The sequence below is a fragment of the Melanostigma gelatinosum genome, assembly GCF_949748355.1.
Source record: "Melanostigma gelatinosum genome assembly, chromosome: 20".
Lineage (NCBI taxonomy): Eukaryota > Metazoa > Chordata > Actinopteri > Perciformes > Zoarcidae > Melanostigma > Melanostigma gelatinosum.
Window position 1 is genome coordinate 10,214,619 of NC_136653.1, and position 18,067 is coordinate 10,232,685.

General features: G+C 43.3%; 2 protein-coding genes across 3 annotated transcripts in view; both read left to right on the plus strand.

Moving 5' to 3' along the window:
* Positions 1–634: 634 nt before the first annotated feature.
* On the plus strand, positions 635–5,315 carry plcxd2 (phosphatidylinositol-specific phospholipase C, X domain containing 2; the record flags this gene model as incomplete). Its single annotated transcript, XM_079292605.1, has 8 exons — positions 635–737; positions 896–1,032; positions 1,213–1,332; positions 1,789–1,842; positions 1,969–2,124; positions 2,856–2,966; positions 3,231–3,361; positions 5,156–5,315. 8 exons carry the CDS (start codon positions 635–637, stop codon positions 5,313–5,315), a joined length of 972 nt encoding a protein of 323 aa, XP_079148731.1.
* A 5,152-nt stretch (positions 5,316–10,467) lies between these two features.
* The window catches only part of phldb2b (pleckstrin homology-like domain, family B, member 2b), a 36,846-nt gene continuing 29,246 nt past the window's right edge, over positions 10,468–18,067 (plus strand). For both annotated transcript variants that reach the window (XM_079292060.1, XM_079292061.1), the window contains exons 1-3: positions 10,468–10,543; positions 16,846–16,902; positions 17,123–17,246. In XM_079292060.1, coding sequence (XP_079148186.1) covers positions 10,511–10,543; positions 16,846–16,902; positions 17,123–17,246 — 214 coding nt within the window. In that variant the 5' untranslated portion in view covers positions 10,468–10,510. The remainder of the gene's footprint in view (positions 10,544–16,845; positions 16,903–17,122; positions 17,247–18,067) is intronic.

The following is an 18,067-nucleotide window of genomic DNA, read 5'->3' on the forward strand; positions in this document are numbered from 1 at the left end:
GTCCTCCCCATTGTCTCAGAGGTCGCAAATAATGATCCATATGTGCTGAATAATGCTTTATGTGTATTCATCCTTGCAGCCTACGAGTCGTGCGGGTTGTTGATTGTAGACCACAACAAATCCGCCTACAATTGAGACAACTTTCTAATCTGTCACCTCTATCTGTCTGTAGGCCCTGCGTTTGTGTGTTTGCGTGTGTCCACGGGATGCTCTTCATACACACGCACACACGCACACACACTTGAGGCAGGTAAAGCCAAGAAGCAGGAGAAGGGGATAACGAGGAGAATTTTGCTCTAAGAGGATTATCACGGTCGTTAGCTACCCGCCGGTCGGTCTCGTCAACGGATGCCTGCTTCGCCGGCTGGAGAACTGCGCACCGCGACGCGCAGGCAATAACCTACCGACAACCGGGCGAGTAAACGGGTCATACTCGATCTGGTGCGAGTCACAGGACGTCTTGAACCGGTCCTATGTGTTGCCTAGATTAACTGAGACATCGCAAGATGGTCCGCGGTAGTTTTTTCCTGTTGGGAGCGCACGGGATTCCGTCACCGGGATTGCATGTGTATTGGAAAGCGGTTTCCTGAGGCGGGGGGGGGGGGGGGGGGGGGGTTGACAAGCTGATATTGATATGAAGACCCGACCTGCGGGGATCGGCAATGCCAATGCCGACTGGATGGGTTCGCTCCCCTCCATGCTCAGTGCCATGCCGCTCAAACACCTCGCCGTGCCAGGTGAGCCATTTCCGTGCGTAAAGGTGTTTGGGTTTCTCCGCGTCTTTTCATCTGTCCATCACTGTACACTTCGGGAAGACAACAAAGCTGCACGGGTGAAAATTGAATGTGATCTGTTCATTTTTCTTTTCTCATCATCATTATCATCTCTCTTGCAGGGTCTCACGATTCGTTCACCTACTGGGTAGATGTGCACGCTCCTGTGGGACCCGACCAGAAGGCATACGTGAAGTACCTCGCCACCATGTTCAGCGTCTTGGCCAAGAAAGTCATGGTGAAGTGGTCCATGACCCAGGTACTGAGTTCAGATCAGTGACATATAACCTACCCATCTCTGGAGCCAGATAGCTTGCAGATGACATATTCAATGATCTATTTAGGCCAGAAAATCGGTATGTTTTACAGCGTAACAGATGTGTCGGGTTTTGTGGCCTGTTGTTACAATGTAATATATAATATTACATTGTATTCCTAGAACCTGACATTTAAAGAGCAGCTGGAGGCAGGAATTCGCTACTTTGATCTCCGGGTCTCCTCCAAACCAGGAGAGCAGGGAAATGAGATATTCTTCATCCATGGCCTGTTTGGACACAAGGTGAGCAGTGGAGAATACTGACATTTTAAACGCTTGCATCATTAGGCTACAATCTCCTGCTCTTTCTTATTGTGATTTAAATATGTTTGATTTCATCAGTCACAGTCCAGTATTATCCGTATTATGTTGAACTTTTTTGTCTTTCTGGATGTCTGAAGTACATTTGAATGTGTTTTCCAATAGTTACGCTGATTCAGATGTCTGTCCTTTATTTCGCCCAACAGCATGAGCAGAGAATGTGTTCTGCTAGCGTAGTGTTCAGCTGATGTTGTCAGTAGTGGGATAGAGATGCCCTTGAACAGGGATCAAAGGTTGTGAGTTTAGTTGGAAGCATCCCTCTTCAGAAATGGGGGATTCTGAAAATGTGGCTGTCCCCCGTGTGAAACAGGGAGACCTTTTAGGTTCGATGCAGGAAAGTATACCTCCAGCCTTTCATACCTCTGTTCTCCCCCGCAGGTGTGCGATGGCTTGTTAGAAATCAACTCCTTCTTAAACCGACACAGGAAAGAGGTGAGAAGCGCTTTTCGTCGTGTTATTTATGAAATACAATCTGAAGAAAGCACAGATACACAAGCATGGTCATAGATAGAAGGAGTTGGCACACGTATATGTGATTCGGATGTTTGAATGATTTAGGTAGTGTTTCTTGACTTCAACCACTACTATGCAATGGGAGCAGAGCATCATGTGTACCTCATCAACATGCTCAAGGAAGTGTTTGGCAGCAAGCTGTGTCGCATCTGTGCAGTGGAGAGCATCACTCTGGACTACCTCTGGCAGAACAAATACCAGGTGAGATCAGAATTCATCCATGAAAGTGAACGTGCAACGTTCCTCGAAACATTTCAAAACTATTTTTTTTCACTTCCAACTAGTTTTTGTGTGTGTGTGTATTGACTCCGGTGATCTCAGGCCATTTAAAGCTCATACATGTACAAGTAGAAGCGGCATGGAGGCGTGTGTTTATTGGACGGCCCATTTAATCCTCAATTAGTCAATTCGTTATGACATCATCCCATGAACCCTTCTTCCATCATTTCCGTCTTTCATGGTATTTAGCATTGATCCTTTCTTCACACTCTTTCCATTTATCTTTATTCATCTTTTGGGCGGCTTTCCCTACATTTCTTCCTTGATTTCCTCATCTCGCACTCTTCATTTTAGTCTGTCTTCATGCATTTCCTTTTAGATATACGCATACTCATATATGTGGACACGAGAAGCTCCACGTGGACGTGTGTGTGCTTCCTGTTTTAGGTGCGATTTTGTTTCCTCGTGGTTCTCTGTGCATGTCCGTGTCTCATTCCGATGCTGTCAGTCTCGTGCTCCTATGACCCTAATCTGTGACTGGCTTAGTTGGCAAAGGAGTAGGAGAGAGAGAGTGTGCAGAGGATAGATTTGCACAATTACCAGCTCCAAAGGGCAGCCAGCTTCCTTGTTAAAAGTGTCACTGAGACACCCAATCAGTTGTGCAGTCTTTTAAACTTATCTATTCACTGTCTTTCATTTGCTTTTCTCCTCAGGTGATTGTGTTCTACCATCATCCATCTGCTCAGGGCATTCCAGTCATGTGGCCGGGAAACAAGATCCCCGCTCCCTGGGCGAACACCACCCAACCCAACGAGCTCACACAGGTCAGAAAACAACAATGGCTGTGAAAACATACTCAGCATGAAGGCTTATACTTCTTTCATCCTATTCAGCGGGAAATCAACACAAATATATCTGTGATTCGCTATTTTTACACGATGTAGGATTCAAGCTCAAAAAAAATCACCAGTTTAGACATCAACTACACAAGCTGTGCCCACACTCCTCGCACACCTCACATCAAGGGGTGCTTTCGCTGACATTTGCTGTGTTTCAACTGTGTGCGTGTTTGACATTCTCCTGTCTAGTTCCTGGAAACTACGCTGAGGGAAAGGGCCAAGCAGGGCTCCTTCCACGTGTCTCAGGCCATCCTCACACCCAAAGTTAACACCGTGGCCAAGGGCCTGGTCTGGGGGCTGCGCAGCTACCTGGTGGAAAGGTCAGTCACTACGTTTGGGGTATTTTATGAAGGTTGTGGGTGTGTGAACACATGCATTGCAATGTCAACTTTTTTGGTGGTTTGGATACATTAAGCTTTACATATACCTTGCTATTAAACATGTGTCTAAGCATGCTTGAGCATCTATGTGCTGCTCATGCACCTTTGGACCTTGTCTGCTTCTCTTTTGCTCATGTCCGTTTCATTACTTTGGCATGCGGCCAGTAGAGGGCAGTACAGTAAATGCTACAAATGCCTGCAGTAACGAGGAGCTTCATCTTTGCTCATGCTCTTGAAAAGGGCCTTATCAACAAGAGCGAACGAAACACTTGCAGCAAATGCAAAGTAATAAGAGAATGATGCAAACAATTTAAATGAGCCATTTTAAAGAATCACTCTCCAACACAGTCAATGGCTGTGTGTCATTACCTCCTTTACACAAGTGGCGTTTCATGTTCTATTCTTGAAATGCATGACGGTGTGAATGCTGTTGTGTCCCATTTATCAATATGATGGAGATGTTTAAATTGATGGCATGGCACACATTAGAATTAAAACTGAAGTAGATTAGGCGGCTTCCTCAACATTTTTTTTATTTATATCTATCATCATTGTACAAATTAAATAAATAAAACGTCTGTGTGTGTGGCTGCAGATTTGTGGTGCTGTGTGTTGACGTCGTGCCATGCTGCGCCCATCTGGACAACAATATGATTTCCTGAAGAAGCCTCTGTACATTTGTTGACCTATTGTTACTCATGCTTCCCTGTGATTGGCACATCTATTTGTGTGTCTGCTACTCACCACACCCTCTGATGGAGAATGCAATGTAGTAGTTAAACCAATGTCGATGTTTCTTCTACTTATAACAGGTTTACCGCCAATAAGAATCTGTCTAAGCATGCACCTTCAAGTTTGACGTCTCTGTTACAAAATTATGTCACTTCACTGGTTTATTGAACTCAGGATTAGCTATAATCCTTTTAATCCATTTCCAAACTATGGAGGATCAAACAGAAACTCATTTCATCTCTCAGATAAGAGATTTTACTTCCTATGCACGGACTAAATTATCTGCGCAACAACTCCAGCAGCCATCTAGCTCGTTGAGCCAACGCTTTTAGTGGAAATGACAGAGGAAATCCCGACTCAGAGGACATACCCACCATCCCCTCAAAAGTGAGAGGAACAGCCACTGGTGCTGGGGTATGAAACTCCTGGACGGACTCTCTGGCGAGACAGGAGGCGGCCTAATTTTGCACTTCCGAGGAAATGGGATTGTTTATCACCGCTGGTTAAACATTCTGACTTCCTGGTTTTGTTCTGCTGGCGGCTCAAACACAGTGGAGAATTTAAGGGTGTTGGAAGTGATACGGCTACAGAGTCATGGCACAGTCTTTGTGTGTGTTTGTGCCCCTATGCCAAGAAACATAACAGAAAGTATTTGAATGCAAAGCAGTGATTTTGAGAAAATGGTGGTAAAGAACTCCCACACAGACAGACAGACAGACACAAACATCACTCACTTTAACCCTTTTTCCATCCGTACCGTTTTCTCCCACATCAAGATACTGTTTCTCAAATCCTTATCAGCAGCTTGTCATGAAATTTAGTGGACATTCAGCCAAGGAACAACTGATTGGAGTCTGGCAACGATAAAGCCATAACTATAACCCTTAGAGATGGAAACTTGGCCCTAGATATTTTAAATATGTTCACGGCCAGTGGATCACTTTAAATTCAAGTGTCATTTTTTTGCCGTCTAATACAAACTCTCTTCTTTGCTGGCTCTAGAAACCTGCCAACCATCATGTCCTGGGTTGAGGCTCAGAGGCCGGGGGTGGAGGGGGTCAACATCATCACCTCTGACTTTGTGGAGCTCACAGACTTTGCCAACATTGTCATCAAACTCAACAACCTGCTGTTGTCTGAACAGGACCCTAAACGGAGATGACACATGTTTGCACAACAGGACCCTGCGGTGTGGTGGAGGTCGGAAGACAGATTCCTCCATCATTGTTGGATATATAATTGTTCCATAATGCTGGAGTCCCAATTATTTATTTTCAATAATCATGTGTTATATTGCTTTGATATGTTTTTTTAGTTGTTATTTTTATCATCAGCGGGCAAATAGGTGTTTCTTTAACCGACAAGGTATCATTGCCTTGCTCAAGGACACTTCAACACCAAGTTACACAGGGATACTATGAGACAGGGACCCTCGTACGACACAAAACCTTTCAAATATCAGTTTGGGTTGCAGACGACTTTTTCACCCCCAACATCATCAAGTCCAAAAGAGGGAAATGAGCTGGAGCTCAGATTACCATCATCATAACGTCAACCAAATTCTGTCATAACACATCTTTAGCTTCTTGATTCATTTCTCTACATTCTCTTTGGGGGGAAAACCAGAAATATACCACATTGGTACTATTTAAAGGCAATGCTGCACAGGTGACCATGCAGAAAAAGACTCTCAGCTACCTGTGACCTGAACAATGATCGGTTTAACTTCTAAAATATTACAATCCTTCTCCTTGTTTTTTACATGTTCTGATCACTTTACAGATTTTGTTTTATTGTGATGAAAAGCAGGATCCTATTTAGCATCATTTTTTTGCTTTTTGAAATACTGCAGTCCGAGGTTTTTAAGATATACAGACACCTAATACATCCAACATTATGTTAGAGGATTGAGAAGGTAAATTCCCGACATTATGGCAGTGGATTCGTTTACATTCCATTCACTATTGTAAACATTTGGCCAGTATTCTAATGTTGGGTTTTAAACTATGCACTTGGTGTTTTTTCAATATTTCAACAGTAAAAAGTGCAGTATTTCTGTTTCTATTTTAAGAAATGTCATGCATTGTGAAAACGGAGCCCACTGTGCTATCTTAGTACATATAGTTGGGCTATAAAGTGTAGTATGTGAACAGTGGCACCTTTAAGGGGGGGGGGCTGCAGAGGCAAAAGCCAAATATGTGTGGAACTTGTGCCACAATACTCATAAAATGTGCACCCATGCACACAGCTTTAAATGTTTATCGTGTTTTTTTCACCCTTCATAGCTAGAGATGTAGCAATGGAAGCAATTTCCTAGGACAGTAAAAGTATGTAGCAATGCATAGAAGAGCACTAACAGTATACAATATATGAGCATGTCCAGCAGTGTCAAGTCTGCATCGGGCTCCATAAGACAGACCTTGTATACTACATGTAGAAATAGCAAGGGTGAAGAAATGTCCACCTTTTTGTCGTCTGGAATGCCTCTGTGTGCGTTACTGTACGTGTTTGTGTGTGTGCTCTGTGGGCTCTGTGATTATGCATGATATGGATAGTGCTGCAGTGACAGTCGCCCTGCATTCCTGTGGTCAGAGTAGGGCAGGAGAGGAGGAGAGACAGGCTGCAGAAGAAGACGCAAAGTGATTTACAAAGCAGAGGCACAAAGACGGCAGAGAGGAAAGAGAAAGTCCAGAAACGGAACAAAATAGAGGATCCAGAGAGAGATATCTGAACAGCTGTTTTGTTTCCTTCACCAGCAGCAGCAGCAGCAGCATCTAACAGGAAAGTCAAATGTTTTCTTTTCAACTCTGCCCTTCTTTTTTCACTCCCTGACTCACTTGTGTGAAATGGCCTGTTCTCTCCAGGCCACATTGTTGACATGGTTGGCGGTCATCAAGCGCTGCAAATCTCTCACACCCTAACCCACACACACACACACACACACACACACACACACACACACACACAGTCACAAGCACAGGCACTTTAATTGTGGAGTAATTACACATACCATGGCAGGCAAGTGGGCGAGCAGAGAGCAGCAGCTCTCACTGATGGAGAGCATTCCTTTGTTGTTTGGATTGGTCCTCTCTCTTTCTCTCTCCCTCTCTCCCTCCTCTGTATCCCTGCTGGCTTCCCAGGTTTCAAAGGAGAAGACGACAACTCAAGCATGATCTCTCAATAAAGTCCTAAAGTAATCCTACAGCGTGTGTGCTTGTGTGTGTGTGTGTGTGTGTGTGTGTGTGTCGGTTTGTCAACCAAGATTCTGTTATTCTACAAACAGTCTTTGCCCAAAAGTGGCGCAAACATTGCCACACAGCTCTCCAAAAGTAGTTTTTTGGGATTGGTTGGGCACCACAGTCTAAGTAGATCCGTATTCTAGCAGAACATTTAAGTCCCATAACGTCATTTCTCTCTCCCCTGATTTGAAAACGTCAGCCCCCTCCACGACTGCACCACAAGTTATAGCAAACAGTTGTGCACTTGGCTTCGTCACAGCCAAATACATGGTAAGTTTCCAGCCTCTAATAAGACTTTTTTTTGGCAGTCCAGCGGCAGTTATACCATCACACTCATGCCTTGGCTGCGTGGTGTGTTTGCCTTAAAATAAGATGTGCAACTATTCGTGGAAAGCCATCTATGTCAGCATAAAAAAAAGGTTTCTCTGCAAATGCACTAGTGAGTAAACCGAGGTTTAGTTCATTTAACCGCTGCTCTACCCCTGGTGTTAAGTGACGTCAGTGACCCACGTGGACCAGGTCAGTGACATTCATTCCATACAGATCTGTTAGTGTTCTCTTTTAGACCATGATGACGAGAGCATTGAACCAGCGGTAAAAACACATGACACTGTGTCTTATGATGGTCATGCCTCTGACAGAATGCGGGGTGAGTAAAGAGAGAGAGAGAGACTTGACAAGACTTGAAGAGGTGCACCACCAGTCGACTGAAAATACACATCACTTACCCTTAAGCCACAAAGGGTGTCAATGCCATGCCATCATCTGTCATTAAGATGATATTAAAAAAAGCATGTGGGTTAAATCGTTTTACCCACTCAAATCCTCAAAGCCCCACATCAATTATGATAAATGAGCTGTCAGAGTACTGGTGTTAAGTGCTTCAGATACTGTTTCACAGGTTTTTTTTAGTACAGGAGACTGGTAGAATTAAGTTATGGCTGTTAAAAAAAGATGCATTTTTCTAAAGGAAACTGTGTCTCCCCACTGCAGGGTCTCCGAAACACCGGTTGGAATCCCTCCAGAGTTCCTGCTCAGCCTCCTGGGGTCACATGGGAGCTGTGGAATTCACTCGGGAATGCTGTCAGACGTTCGGCGGGCTCCTGGGATGATGTCAATGGGAAAGCTTAGCAGCTCTCAAGCTAACAAAGCAACCATGGAGGCATAGTAGCTTTATAGCTTCTGGCAACACTACACAACAGAGAAAGTTAAAAGGAACTGCGAGACTATTTTCAGGGAGCATTGTCCTGATAAGATTAGCAAACTTTAGAAAAGGCTGATGTTGGTTGACAGACAAAAGCTGATGTATCATAATATTCATCCATCATTCATTTCCCAATACACTTTTTCCATTTTTCGAATGGCCTATGCTATGTTGTCTCTTTATTTCCCCTCCTTTGTCCTTCATCCTCCGTAAACACAGTTGGGTTTGTGAACTTGTGAACTTGTAATTTGTAGATTCGCACTTGGGATATGTAATTCTGTGGGTTCAAAACCTTTATATACTCTCTTGGCCAGTAGATCTGGACACATAATTGGTGTCCTAGAGCCGAGGAGCAGTGGAGAAAGTGGAGCAGGGCCGGGTGCACAAGCTCTCTTCCTGTTTACCCACAAAGCGATCCATGCGGGTGCCTGCAAGATAAGATAATCCTGCTGCTGTGTGTGTGTGCGTGTGTGCGTGTGTGTGTGTGTGTGTGTGTGCAAACCCTCCTTGGCCTCAGTGCTAACCAGTTGACCACTTTCAAGACTACATTTATCATTTTCCAACCATAACAGCACACCCGCTTCAGCTGTGATCCGTGTGCGTAGCCTAAACAAACTTCTGCGTGACTTAGATGGTATTATAGTTCTGCATAATGCATGTTGTTGTTTCATGTCACCTCGGTTGTGAACTGTGGAGAATGCACGAACCTCTGCCGAATGAAATGACCTACCTCTGATACAGAAGTGCTGGCTCCATGATGTATAGACGCATGACCGTATGTATAGCTTTGATTTTTCAGATGGTGCACATAACTTATACAAAGAGCAGCCAGACGATGCTTGAATACTCACAGCATTCGACAGAACAAGGATCAAGGATAAGCATCAATTGACCAATGCACATTGTATTGTGTGTTTCCCCTGTGGAAACAGATATGTTGGGAATAAAAAACAAAAAAACATGAAATACAATTTCGTTGAAACAGATTATGTGTGTTTTATCTGTAGCATGTTGTATTTTCCCGCCACTAACCCATACTTTATTCATACTGATGTATTTTGCAATAGGCCTATCACATATATATCATTTGAAAAGCGTGATAGGTTTGTTTCTTTTTTTCACAAAGGAAGGCACTTGCATTGTATTTACCTTTATCGACCTGCTGCATGGTGGGAGTTATGCCGGTTTTTTTGTGGGTCTGTCTCCATAGACTGAATGAATCAAAACCATCAGTGTTGGGACTGCATTGCGTCATGTGAATGGAGACTCGACTGCATTCCTCTTGTAATATCATCAGCTAAACATGCTTCTTATCGTGGTCTTTTATCATTGCTGCAGTCTGAAGGAAAGCTCTCCCTCTCTCTCTCTCTCTCTCTCTCTCTCTCTCTCTCTCTCTCTCTCTCTCTCTCTCTCTCCCTGTGTCCCTCTCTTTTTCTCCCTCTCTCCCCTTCTCACCCTCTCTTTGTCAGCATAAAGCTTCTATCTTTGAGCCAGTGAGAATGAGAGGTGGTCCGTTAACACCTGCACGTTAGGCTCTGTGTCTATGTGTCAGTGTGTTTGAGAGAGAGAGAGAGAGAGAGAGAGAGAGAGAGAGCGAGAGAGAGCGAGAGAGAGAGACTCCCTCCCCTTGCTTGCCGCTCCAGCTCCACTTCCAGCTGTTTGCTGCATTCCTCCACACGTCGCAATTGTCTGAAGCCGCCGGCTTTTGACGTCTGTGTACGTTTGGAGCGTGTGTTCGTGTGTGCGTGTGTGTGTGTGTGTGTGTGCGTGTGTGCGTGTGAATGTCTCAGAGGACTAAAAGTATCTCCTAGACATCCGCCGGTTGCTCATGCTGCAAAGGAAAATGCATTCGCTGTCGAGAAAGAGACTGTGACCTCAGCATCGACAGAATAAGTTTGCGTCCTTTTCTGCGCGATGCCAGAGGTGGCCAGTCCTGCTTCAATAATGGTGAGCGCGATTTCATGTGGGTAGAATTACAGAGTTCCCATTTGTTTACGATTTAAATGTGTGTGTGCCTTCAATTGATTCAATCTCCTTAATGGTGTTTCAACAGCCACTGGTGTTTAATCCGCAGCTCAGGGAGTCATTTATAGAGTTTGTTTCTTATGAGCTGTGTAAAGACAAGCTAAATCTTATCCGACTTTAATTCCACATTTTCTTCTCGGCAAATACAATACAGGGAAAGTTGTGTTTGTTTCTGGGCTACTGATTAAAAGTCCCCATAGAAATGTGTGTATTATAAGTTACTATGCGGAGGATAAAGACCAATAAAGAATATTAGAATGAGCAAGTGGATTCCTCTTACTATTTTTAAGTTGGAACCCCATCACAAAATTAGGTAAATACAACAATATTTTAGGAAACTCAACTATTAGATATTAAATAAACATTATATGTACTTACCTTTTTAGAGGCAAATGCTTTTCTAGATTTTTTACAAGTTAGAACAACCTGCCTAGACGTGTATATTGGAATTTTTAAGATATTTAAATAAGGAGGCCTATATAAGAGGACAAATCAGAGCAGTGACTGATTTTGCCTGGTCATGGTTTGGGATATTGTTAGTGTGTGAGTGTATGAGCGAGCTCTACATTTGACACAAACAAACCTCAAGAATACCTCAGTGGATCAGTCCATGCCACAAGCTAGTATTATTCCATGACTCACTTGTTCTATAGCTGCATGAGTTCATCGAAGGACGACATGTTGCTTCCCCCTTAATGCAGCCAATCATGTGGCAGAACTTGGAACTCAACCAGCAACTTTAAGAAACCAGACCAAGTGGCAACATTCAGAAATGTCAGTCTTATCACCACGTACCTCTTTAACATAACAGCCATATCGTATGATACGTCTGGATGAAGAGTATGCATGTTTGTGGTGTATGAGTGTGTAAAGCAGGGGTGCCCAATACGTCGATCGCGATCGACCGGTCGATCGCGGAGGTAGTGCGAGTAGATCGCATACCATTAAAAAAAAAAAAGAGATGTCCTCATGGCATTTGCCATTTGATTTTCTAACACACGGGTCACCACTATGCGCGGTCAACCGCGCGAGCTACTGCAAAACTCCGGCGAGCTAATTAGTTAGCCTTCCAATTTATTTCCACTAAAGAAGCTAAATCTGCAGCGCCATGATTTGGGAAACGTCCAAAACCTGGCGTCAGAACTGGAGACGCAACGGAAGGCGTGTGCGTAACTTGACAGTGCGCGCTACACAGAGCAGATTGACAAGTGTCTGTCAGGGTTTGACAAACGCTTTCCAGACTTTGCTTTACTCGAGCCAGTTGCTACACTTATGTGCTGCACATTTCGGGAAGATATTGAGGTTGATTCACTCGCATCAAAAATTGCAACATTGTTTCACCTGAACTCGTCTGGAGTGGAGGATGAGATTCTGACACTGCAGCTGAAGTCCAGGGCTCATGGACAGTTTTCTCACAGAGGAAAAAGTACCCAAACATGAGGAAATGTGATACCTTTTTGACTGAATTATTCGGCTCTACTCATTTATGTGAGTCAGCCTTTTCCCACATGAAGAACATTAAGTCCATACACCGTTCCACCATGACTGATGATCATCTGAAGTCTGCTTGAGGCGGATACCAGCAGCTACTGTCAGGACTATGCAACTCTGGCCAATCCCATTCAGTGCAAGTCATCAGAGTAAGGGAACGACCAAAAATATACAGAATATATGTATATATATATAAATAGATATTCAGCATTTTTAATGTAGGTAGATCATTTTGACTTGGTCATTTTAAAAGTAGCTCGCAAGCCGAAAAAGTGTGGGCACCCCTGGTGTAAAGGGATGCTATTAAATCGGGTGGCGTGTATGAAATGACATACAATGTTACACTTGGGTCATGTTGAGTTGCTCGTGTCAGGTTTGTTGGAAACAAGTTGTATGCTGCATGTTATGGCTCTGGATCCCAGTGTAATTGTGGATTTATCCACGGCACTTTACAGCAACACATCTGTGTTTAAGATGCTGAAGAAACGTTCTATTTTAACAGAATGATAAACTATGTCAAAACCATTACACCGGTCAAGCTGGCTCATGTCCATGATGTGGAAACCAGGAGGATACAACTGTTCTGTCACATGGACATACTAATGATGTTATGAGCTGCTAGACGCACATGTACCAGACTTAAGAACTGTGATAGAAGTGCACACACAGCACTTGTAAGGATCATTTGTGTGCCGAAGTAAATCATTTTTCTACTCTTGTCAAGATTCCCTCCACAGTGTGTACTGTTTATGCATAAACCAGATATGTGTTTGGATTTTCATCAGTGCAGAAAGGGATCACATGGAGGACAGAGGTGCAACTTGGGGAAACGTTTTTTGATTCACCATTAATCTCTTTTCCTTTCCTCTCTGGATTCTTTGGTCTGTTTTTATTCATCCTCTTTTTGTTGTTCCCCTGACAGACTGGGTTTGTTTTCTGTCTTGCTCTTTCCTTCCTCTTCAGCACTCTTCAGTTGATTTCACCACGTGAGCTATGTTAAATATGGGTCATGTCCCTCGACTAGTTCACTGTCCCTCCTTGTCTCTCTGTCATATCCGGCCCCTCAGAAACCCAAACACCAGTCGATCCCCTGCATATGGCAGTAAAGGTAACCTGGGCTTTTCCAAAGACACACACACCCTCCATAGAAATTCAAGTTTCCTCCAACTTTGAGTCAGCTGCAATAACAATGGACTTTCTTTCCTGTGAGGATCTTGCATTTGGGTGTATTGATAGAAGAGAAAACGTTCACTTGAGTGTGAGAGAGTTTGAGTTTGAGAACAATGCCGTGGGTTGTGTGTTGTGTTATAGCAGGGGTTCAAGGCTGAGTTGTGTTAATCAGCTGGCAGAGTTTTCACTAAAACACTAAAATTTTATGTCTGACAGGATGCATGTGTTTGTTGTGTGTGTGTGGGTGTGTTGACGTCTGTGGCGTGTATGCGTGCGTAAGGCATACTTAAAGTTTTGTTGAAGAAATGATTGCGCACAGAACACAGGGTGTAGTGAGGAGAAGGGAGGAAGATAACCCCATTTAGCCCTATGCGTTGCTCCATAAGACGGACACCGAGAGAGGGACTCCATATTAAACAGCATCTGCGATACAATGCTGGCTTTGTCAGGTGGGCGGAGGAGAGGGTCATGCTGGAATGTAAGGGGAGGGGATGTTAGTGAGAGACAGAGGGATGGAGAAAGAGAGAGGAGTACAGACAGCATTTAACGCTTAAATGGCAGATAAAACACGTAAACCACCCAGATTTTATTTTTGTAGCAAGTGAGCTTAACACCTTGACTGTAGCTAGATGTATTGTTATTACCCCCCCCCCCCCTCATCTCCATTAGTTGGTCAATAGATCAGCCACACACACTGAAGAAGCAGATGGCCAGCATGGAATATCTGCAGTTAAAGTAGAAGAATACTGATGATTTGTCTGTTGAACACTGTACTCTTCTTCTATTTTTTTAATTCAGAGTAATTGCCATGTTCACGATGTAATCCAAGATCATGACCTCGCTGTTTTTGACAGATACACACATGTAAGTATCTAAACCATCCCAAAGTGCACTAAAAAGTGTGTTCCAAATCAGTGTTATTAACAACACGCTGAGATGTGGTTACGAGGATGCAGCCTGCCACAGAAACAGACAGAAACAGACAGCAACAACAACAACAACGAAGAAAGTAATTGAAACAGAGAGAAAGAACAAACAGATGTAGAGGAAATACAAACAGAGGGACTGGACAGAGGGATAAAAGCAGAGGCTGAAGAAAATAATGAAACAGACAATCCTTGAAACAGAGAATGTCCTTCTGGTTTTATGAGTTCTCTTTCTTTCTTTCTTTCTTTCTTTCTTCCATCACTCTCTCTTTTTCTGTCGGCCCATTTTTCTATCTCCATCTCTGTCTCCAGCTGCAGGGCATGCTAAGCACTTGGGGAGACTCAGCTGTCCAACCGATGGGATCAAAAGACAGATGTGCATGCATGCCCTTTTTTTACGTATGTCTTTGTGATTTTAAAAACATTGTATGTATGAAGTGGTTTTAGATGGTTTTCAATTGTTTAAAGGGCTAGTTCAGGTGTAAAACAGATTTGGGATTAAAGTTGGTATTAAAAGTGTGTCAGGGTATTTTTCCATAAAAGGAAAAAAATACCATTGAAGGTTTTTCATTCCATTCAAGGAGTTAGTTTGTGATGAAATGTTGAAGTTTACTCGACTGGACTTTCTTACCCTCAGTCTGCCTCATATGTTACATGTTACCTTAACTTGATACTATTTAGTTACATCAATGTAGACGTGTAGACGTGTAGACACCTGAGAAATTGTAAGAACATTTAAACACTGTCATATTCACATTTGTCATCTGTTTAAAGTATTAAATCTAAATCTATGTCTAGAGCAGCTTCATATATTAGTTATAGGGAAATAACAGCAAAGGTCTTGACAAATATTCATCATTATGTTGTGTGTTCACATGTTTCTCTACAAACCTGCAAATACCTAGACCATCCAGTAATCGCATAGCCCTCTAATCCAGTGGCCCAGATAGCATCAGTTTTGGTCTGGAAGGGGGATGACACACTTCATTGCTCTGCTCGAACTAGAACACAACAACACAAAAGCGTGTCTTGACCTGCCTAAACCGGAGCTCACCTGGTGAAAGAAGAAGGGAGGGGGCCATGGAAAGAAAGGAAGACACTGAGGTGAAATGATGGAGTAAAGAATATAAAACAGAAGGGGAGAGTCAAGTAGGCAGGAAAGGACATAGAGGAAGGAAGTGGGAGGAAAAGATAGAAAAAGAAGAGGGGGAAGTATTGTCATTGTATAACAACAGTTCCTGTTGAACTTTAAATCTGCATCTCATCTATGTATTTGTCCAGCTGATGTTCTTGCCATCATACACCGTGTGTTTGTTTTGTCTACACCAGGGATGAAAGAAAATCTGTGGAATGTGGGGCCCTATGTCTTTATGCGATAACAAAAAGAGCTGATGCGTGACTTTATTTGTTTGTGTGTGTGTGCATAGGGGTTACAGGGGCAGCTGAATTGCGAAGAATAGCAAGTGCGTGTGTATGTGTGTGTGTTTAAAGGCAATAAGGGTGTCAAAGCTCAAAGGAAGTGACCTCAGAGAGGAAGTTGCCGCTGAATTAGAGGAAGTGGTATGGAGCTGACTTGGATTTGCGCTTCCTATGCTGGTGATTGGAGGAAAGGATATAAAAGAGAGGACAGTGAGACTAAAAAGACAGGAGGATGGGACACAGAAAGTATGAAGGAAGGCAGAGAAGAAGAAAAGACAAGAAGGTTGGAGAGTTGGAAAAACTTTTGAAGAATTAGATCTTGAAAACAAATGAGATACTAATGGAGAAACCTGTGTGAGGTCGATAATGTATATTATCATAGGATTATTACAGGATAACACGGAGAGAGAAGAGGAAGAGAGGCAGGAGATGAAACAGGAATCGGGTTTGACTGAAACAGAATTTCATGTGCGTGCATGTGTGTGCAGAAGCAAGACTGGTTTCCTTTATTAAATTGTAGGGTACTGCAGGGGTTGTCCTTGGCACTCGATCTGAGCGTGTTTATTCAAACGCATACACATTTTTTGAGAGATTTTTTCCCCTTTTATCTCACTCTGTTTTCATTCCTCTTTATAGTTTGCCATTCTCTTCCTTTTATGCCAATCTAATCCCGCCCTGCTATTTCCGAGTTTTCTCATGGCTTCCTTCTTGTTCTTACCCTGTGTGTGTGTGTGTGTGTGTGTGTGTGTGTGTGTGTGTGTGTGTGTGTGTGTGTGTGTGTGTGTGTGTGTGTGTGTGTGTGTGTGTGTGTGTGTGTGTGTGTGTGTATCTCAAGGGCTATTTTCCCCTTGGGACACTTTCACACGGAGAGTTCCTCTCATGTGGCAGCAGCTGGGCATGCAGTGCCCTGTTGTTTTTTCTTTGTGTGTTTGTGTGTGTGTGTGTGTGTGTGTGTGTGTGTGTGCATGTATTTGAATATAGCTGGGCATAATCATTTGTGCAGATGCCTACAACTTTTGTATATGTGTGACCCTGGCGTGTATACGTATGGACATCAACTCCATTTTTTTAAATGTATAATGAGATGTTGATGAATGAATGTACATTTAAAAAACAGAACGATGAAAAGACAATAGAACATGAAATACTATCATGAATAATTTATAACTCGGTGTGCGGTCTGAGCTGATTTCACCTCCTCTCTCATCCATTCTGCAGGACTGTGAGATGATGTTTCAGCCAGAGTCAGATCAAATTTCTCCGGTGGAACCGAAGGTGAGAGAATATACGCAAACACACACACAAGCATTTCAAGTAAGTTATAAGTTCAATTGATAAAAGAAAATATAAATATTGAGCATTCTGCAGAATGATTTCAAGGGTCAATTTTAATGGCGGTCCATGTTTTTCTAGTCTTCCGAGAGTGAAGATTATAACAATGATAAATACACTGTGAGTGAAAACTATCCCTTTCCAATCTGACTGATGCTTGTAGTTTCCGCCTCTGGACCTGATTGACACAGGGAAGGGGCTGAAGGTCCAGACAGCCACACCTCATCTGGTGAGTCTGGGCAGTGGGAGGCTCAGTGTGGCAATCACCCTGCTGCCACTAAAAGAAGGTAACACACACACACACACACACACACAGATATAGCATAGAAACACATACTCACTGGGTTAAGAATACCAGGTCATACAGTACAGCCATTCCTCTTCCCAATGCGTCATAGAGTATTTCATAATGAGTCATGTAAAGCTGTCATCGATGGTGGAACTAGACCTTTGCAGTCCCCTCCCCTCCCTCTTTTCCCTCCTTCATTGCTTTGTTTCACTGCCTCTCCCCTCTTTTTGCCCTCTCCCCTGCCCATCCATCACTTCATTTCCATGTTACTGGAGCAGTGTGTGTATGTGTGTGTGTGTGTGTGTGTGATACTATGCTGGGTCACAATAAAGTCAAAACAAGGAGTCAACACTACTTCCTCCCACAGGGCTCCCTTAGACTGAAAAAAAAAACAAATGACTACATCCACATCCCTGGTTATTTATTGTTATTGTCATTGGGGAGGAAAATGACCCGACTTATTGGTTGGTGCGCAGGCTGAACCCACATCTAAACGTACAAAAATGAGGACAGCACTGCGCTAGCAGACTGCAATCCAAACACAAGAGTATTTATAGTGTATCTTTCATCAGCCATCCACAGGTGTCTTGCACTCATTCTCCCTCAATCGCTCTTCACCCCTCTCGTTCATACACAGACACACACACACACATGCAGACAAACATACAGTCATTGAATCAGCAAGCCACAGGTGCCACAGCTTAATTATTATTCCAGCAAGTTGGCCAAACACAGCAAAGCGATAGGAGCGAAGACAGTGAGATCTACAACACGATAGAGTGAAAAACAAGCTCGTACAACTGATTCGAGTTCAATAGC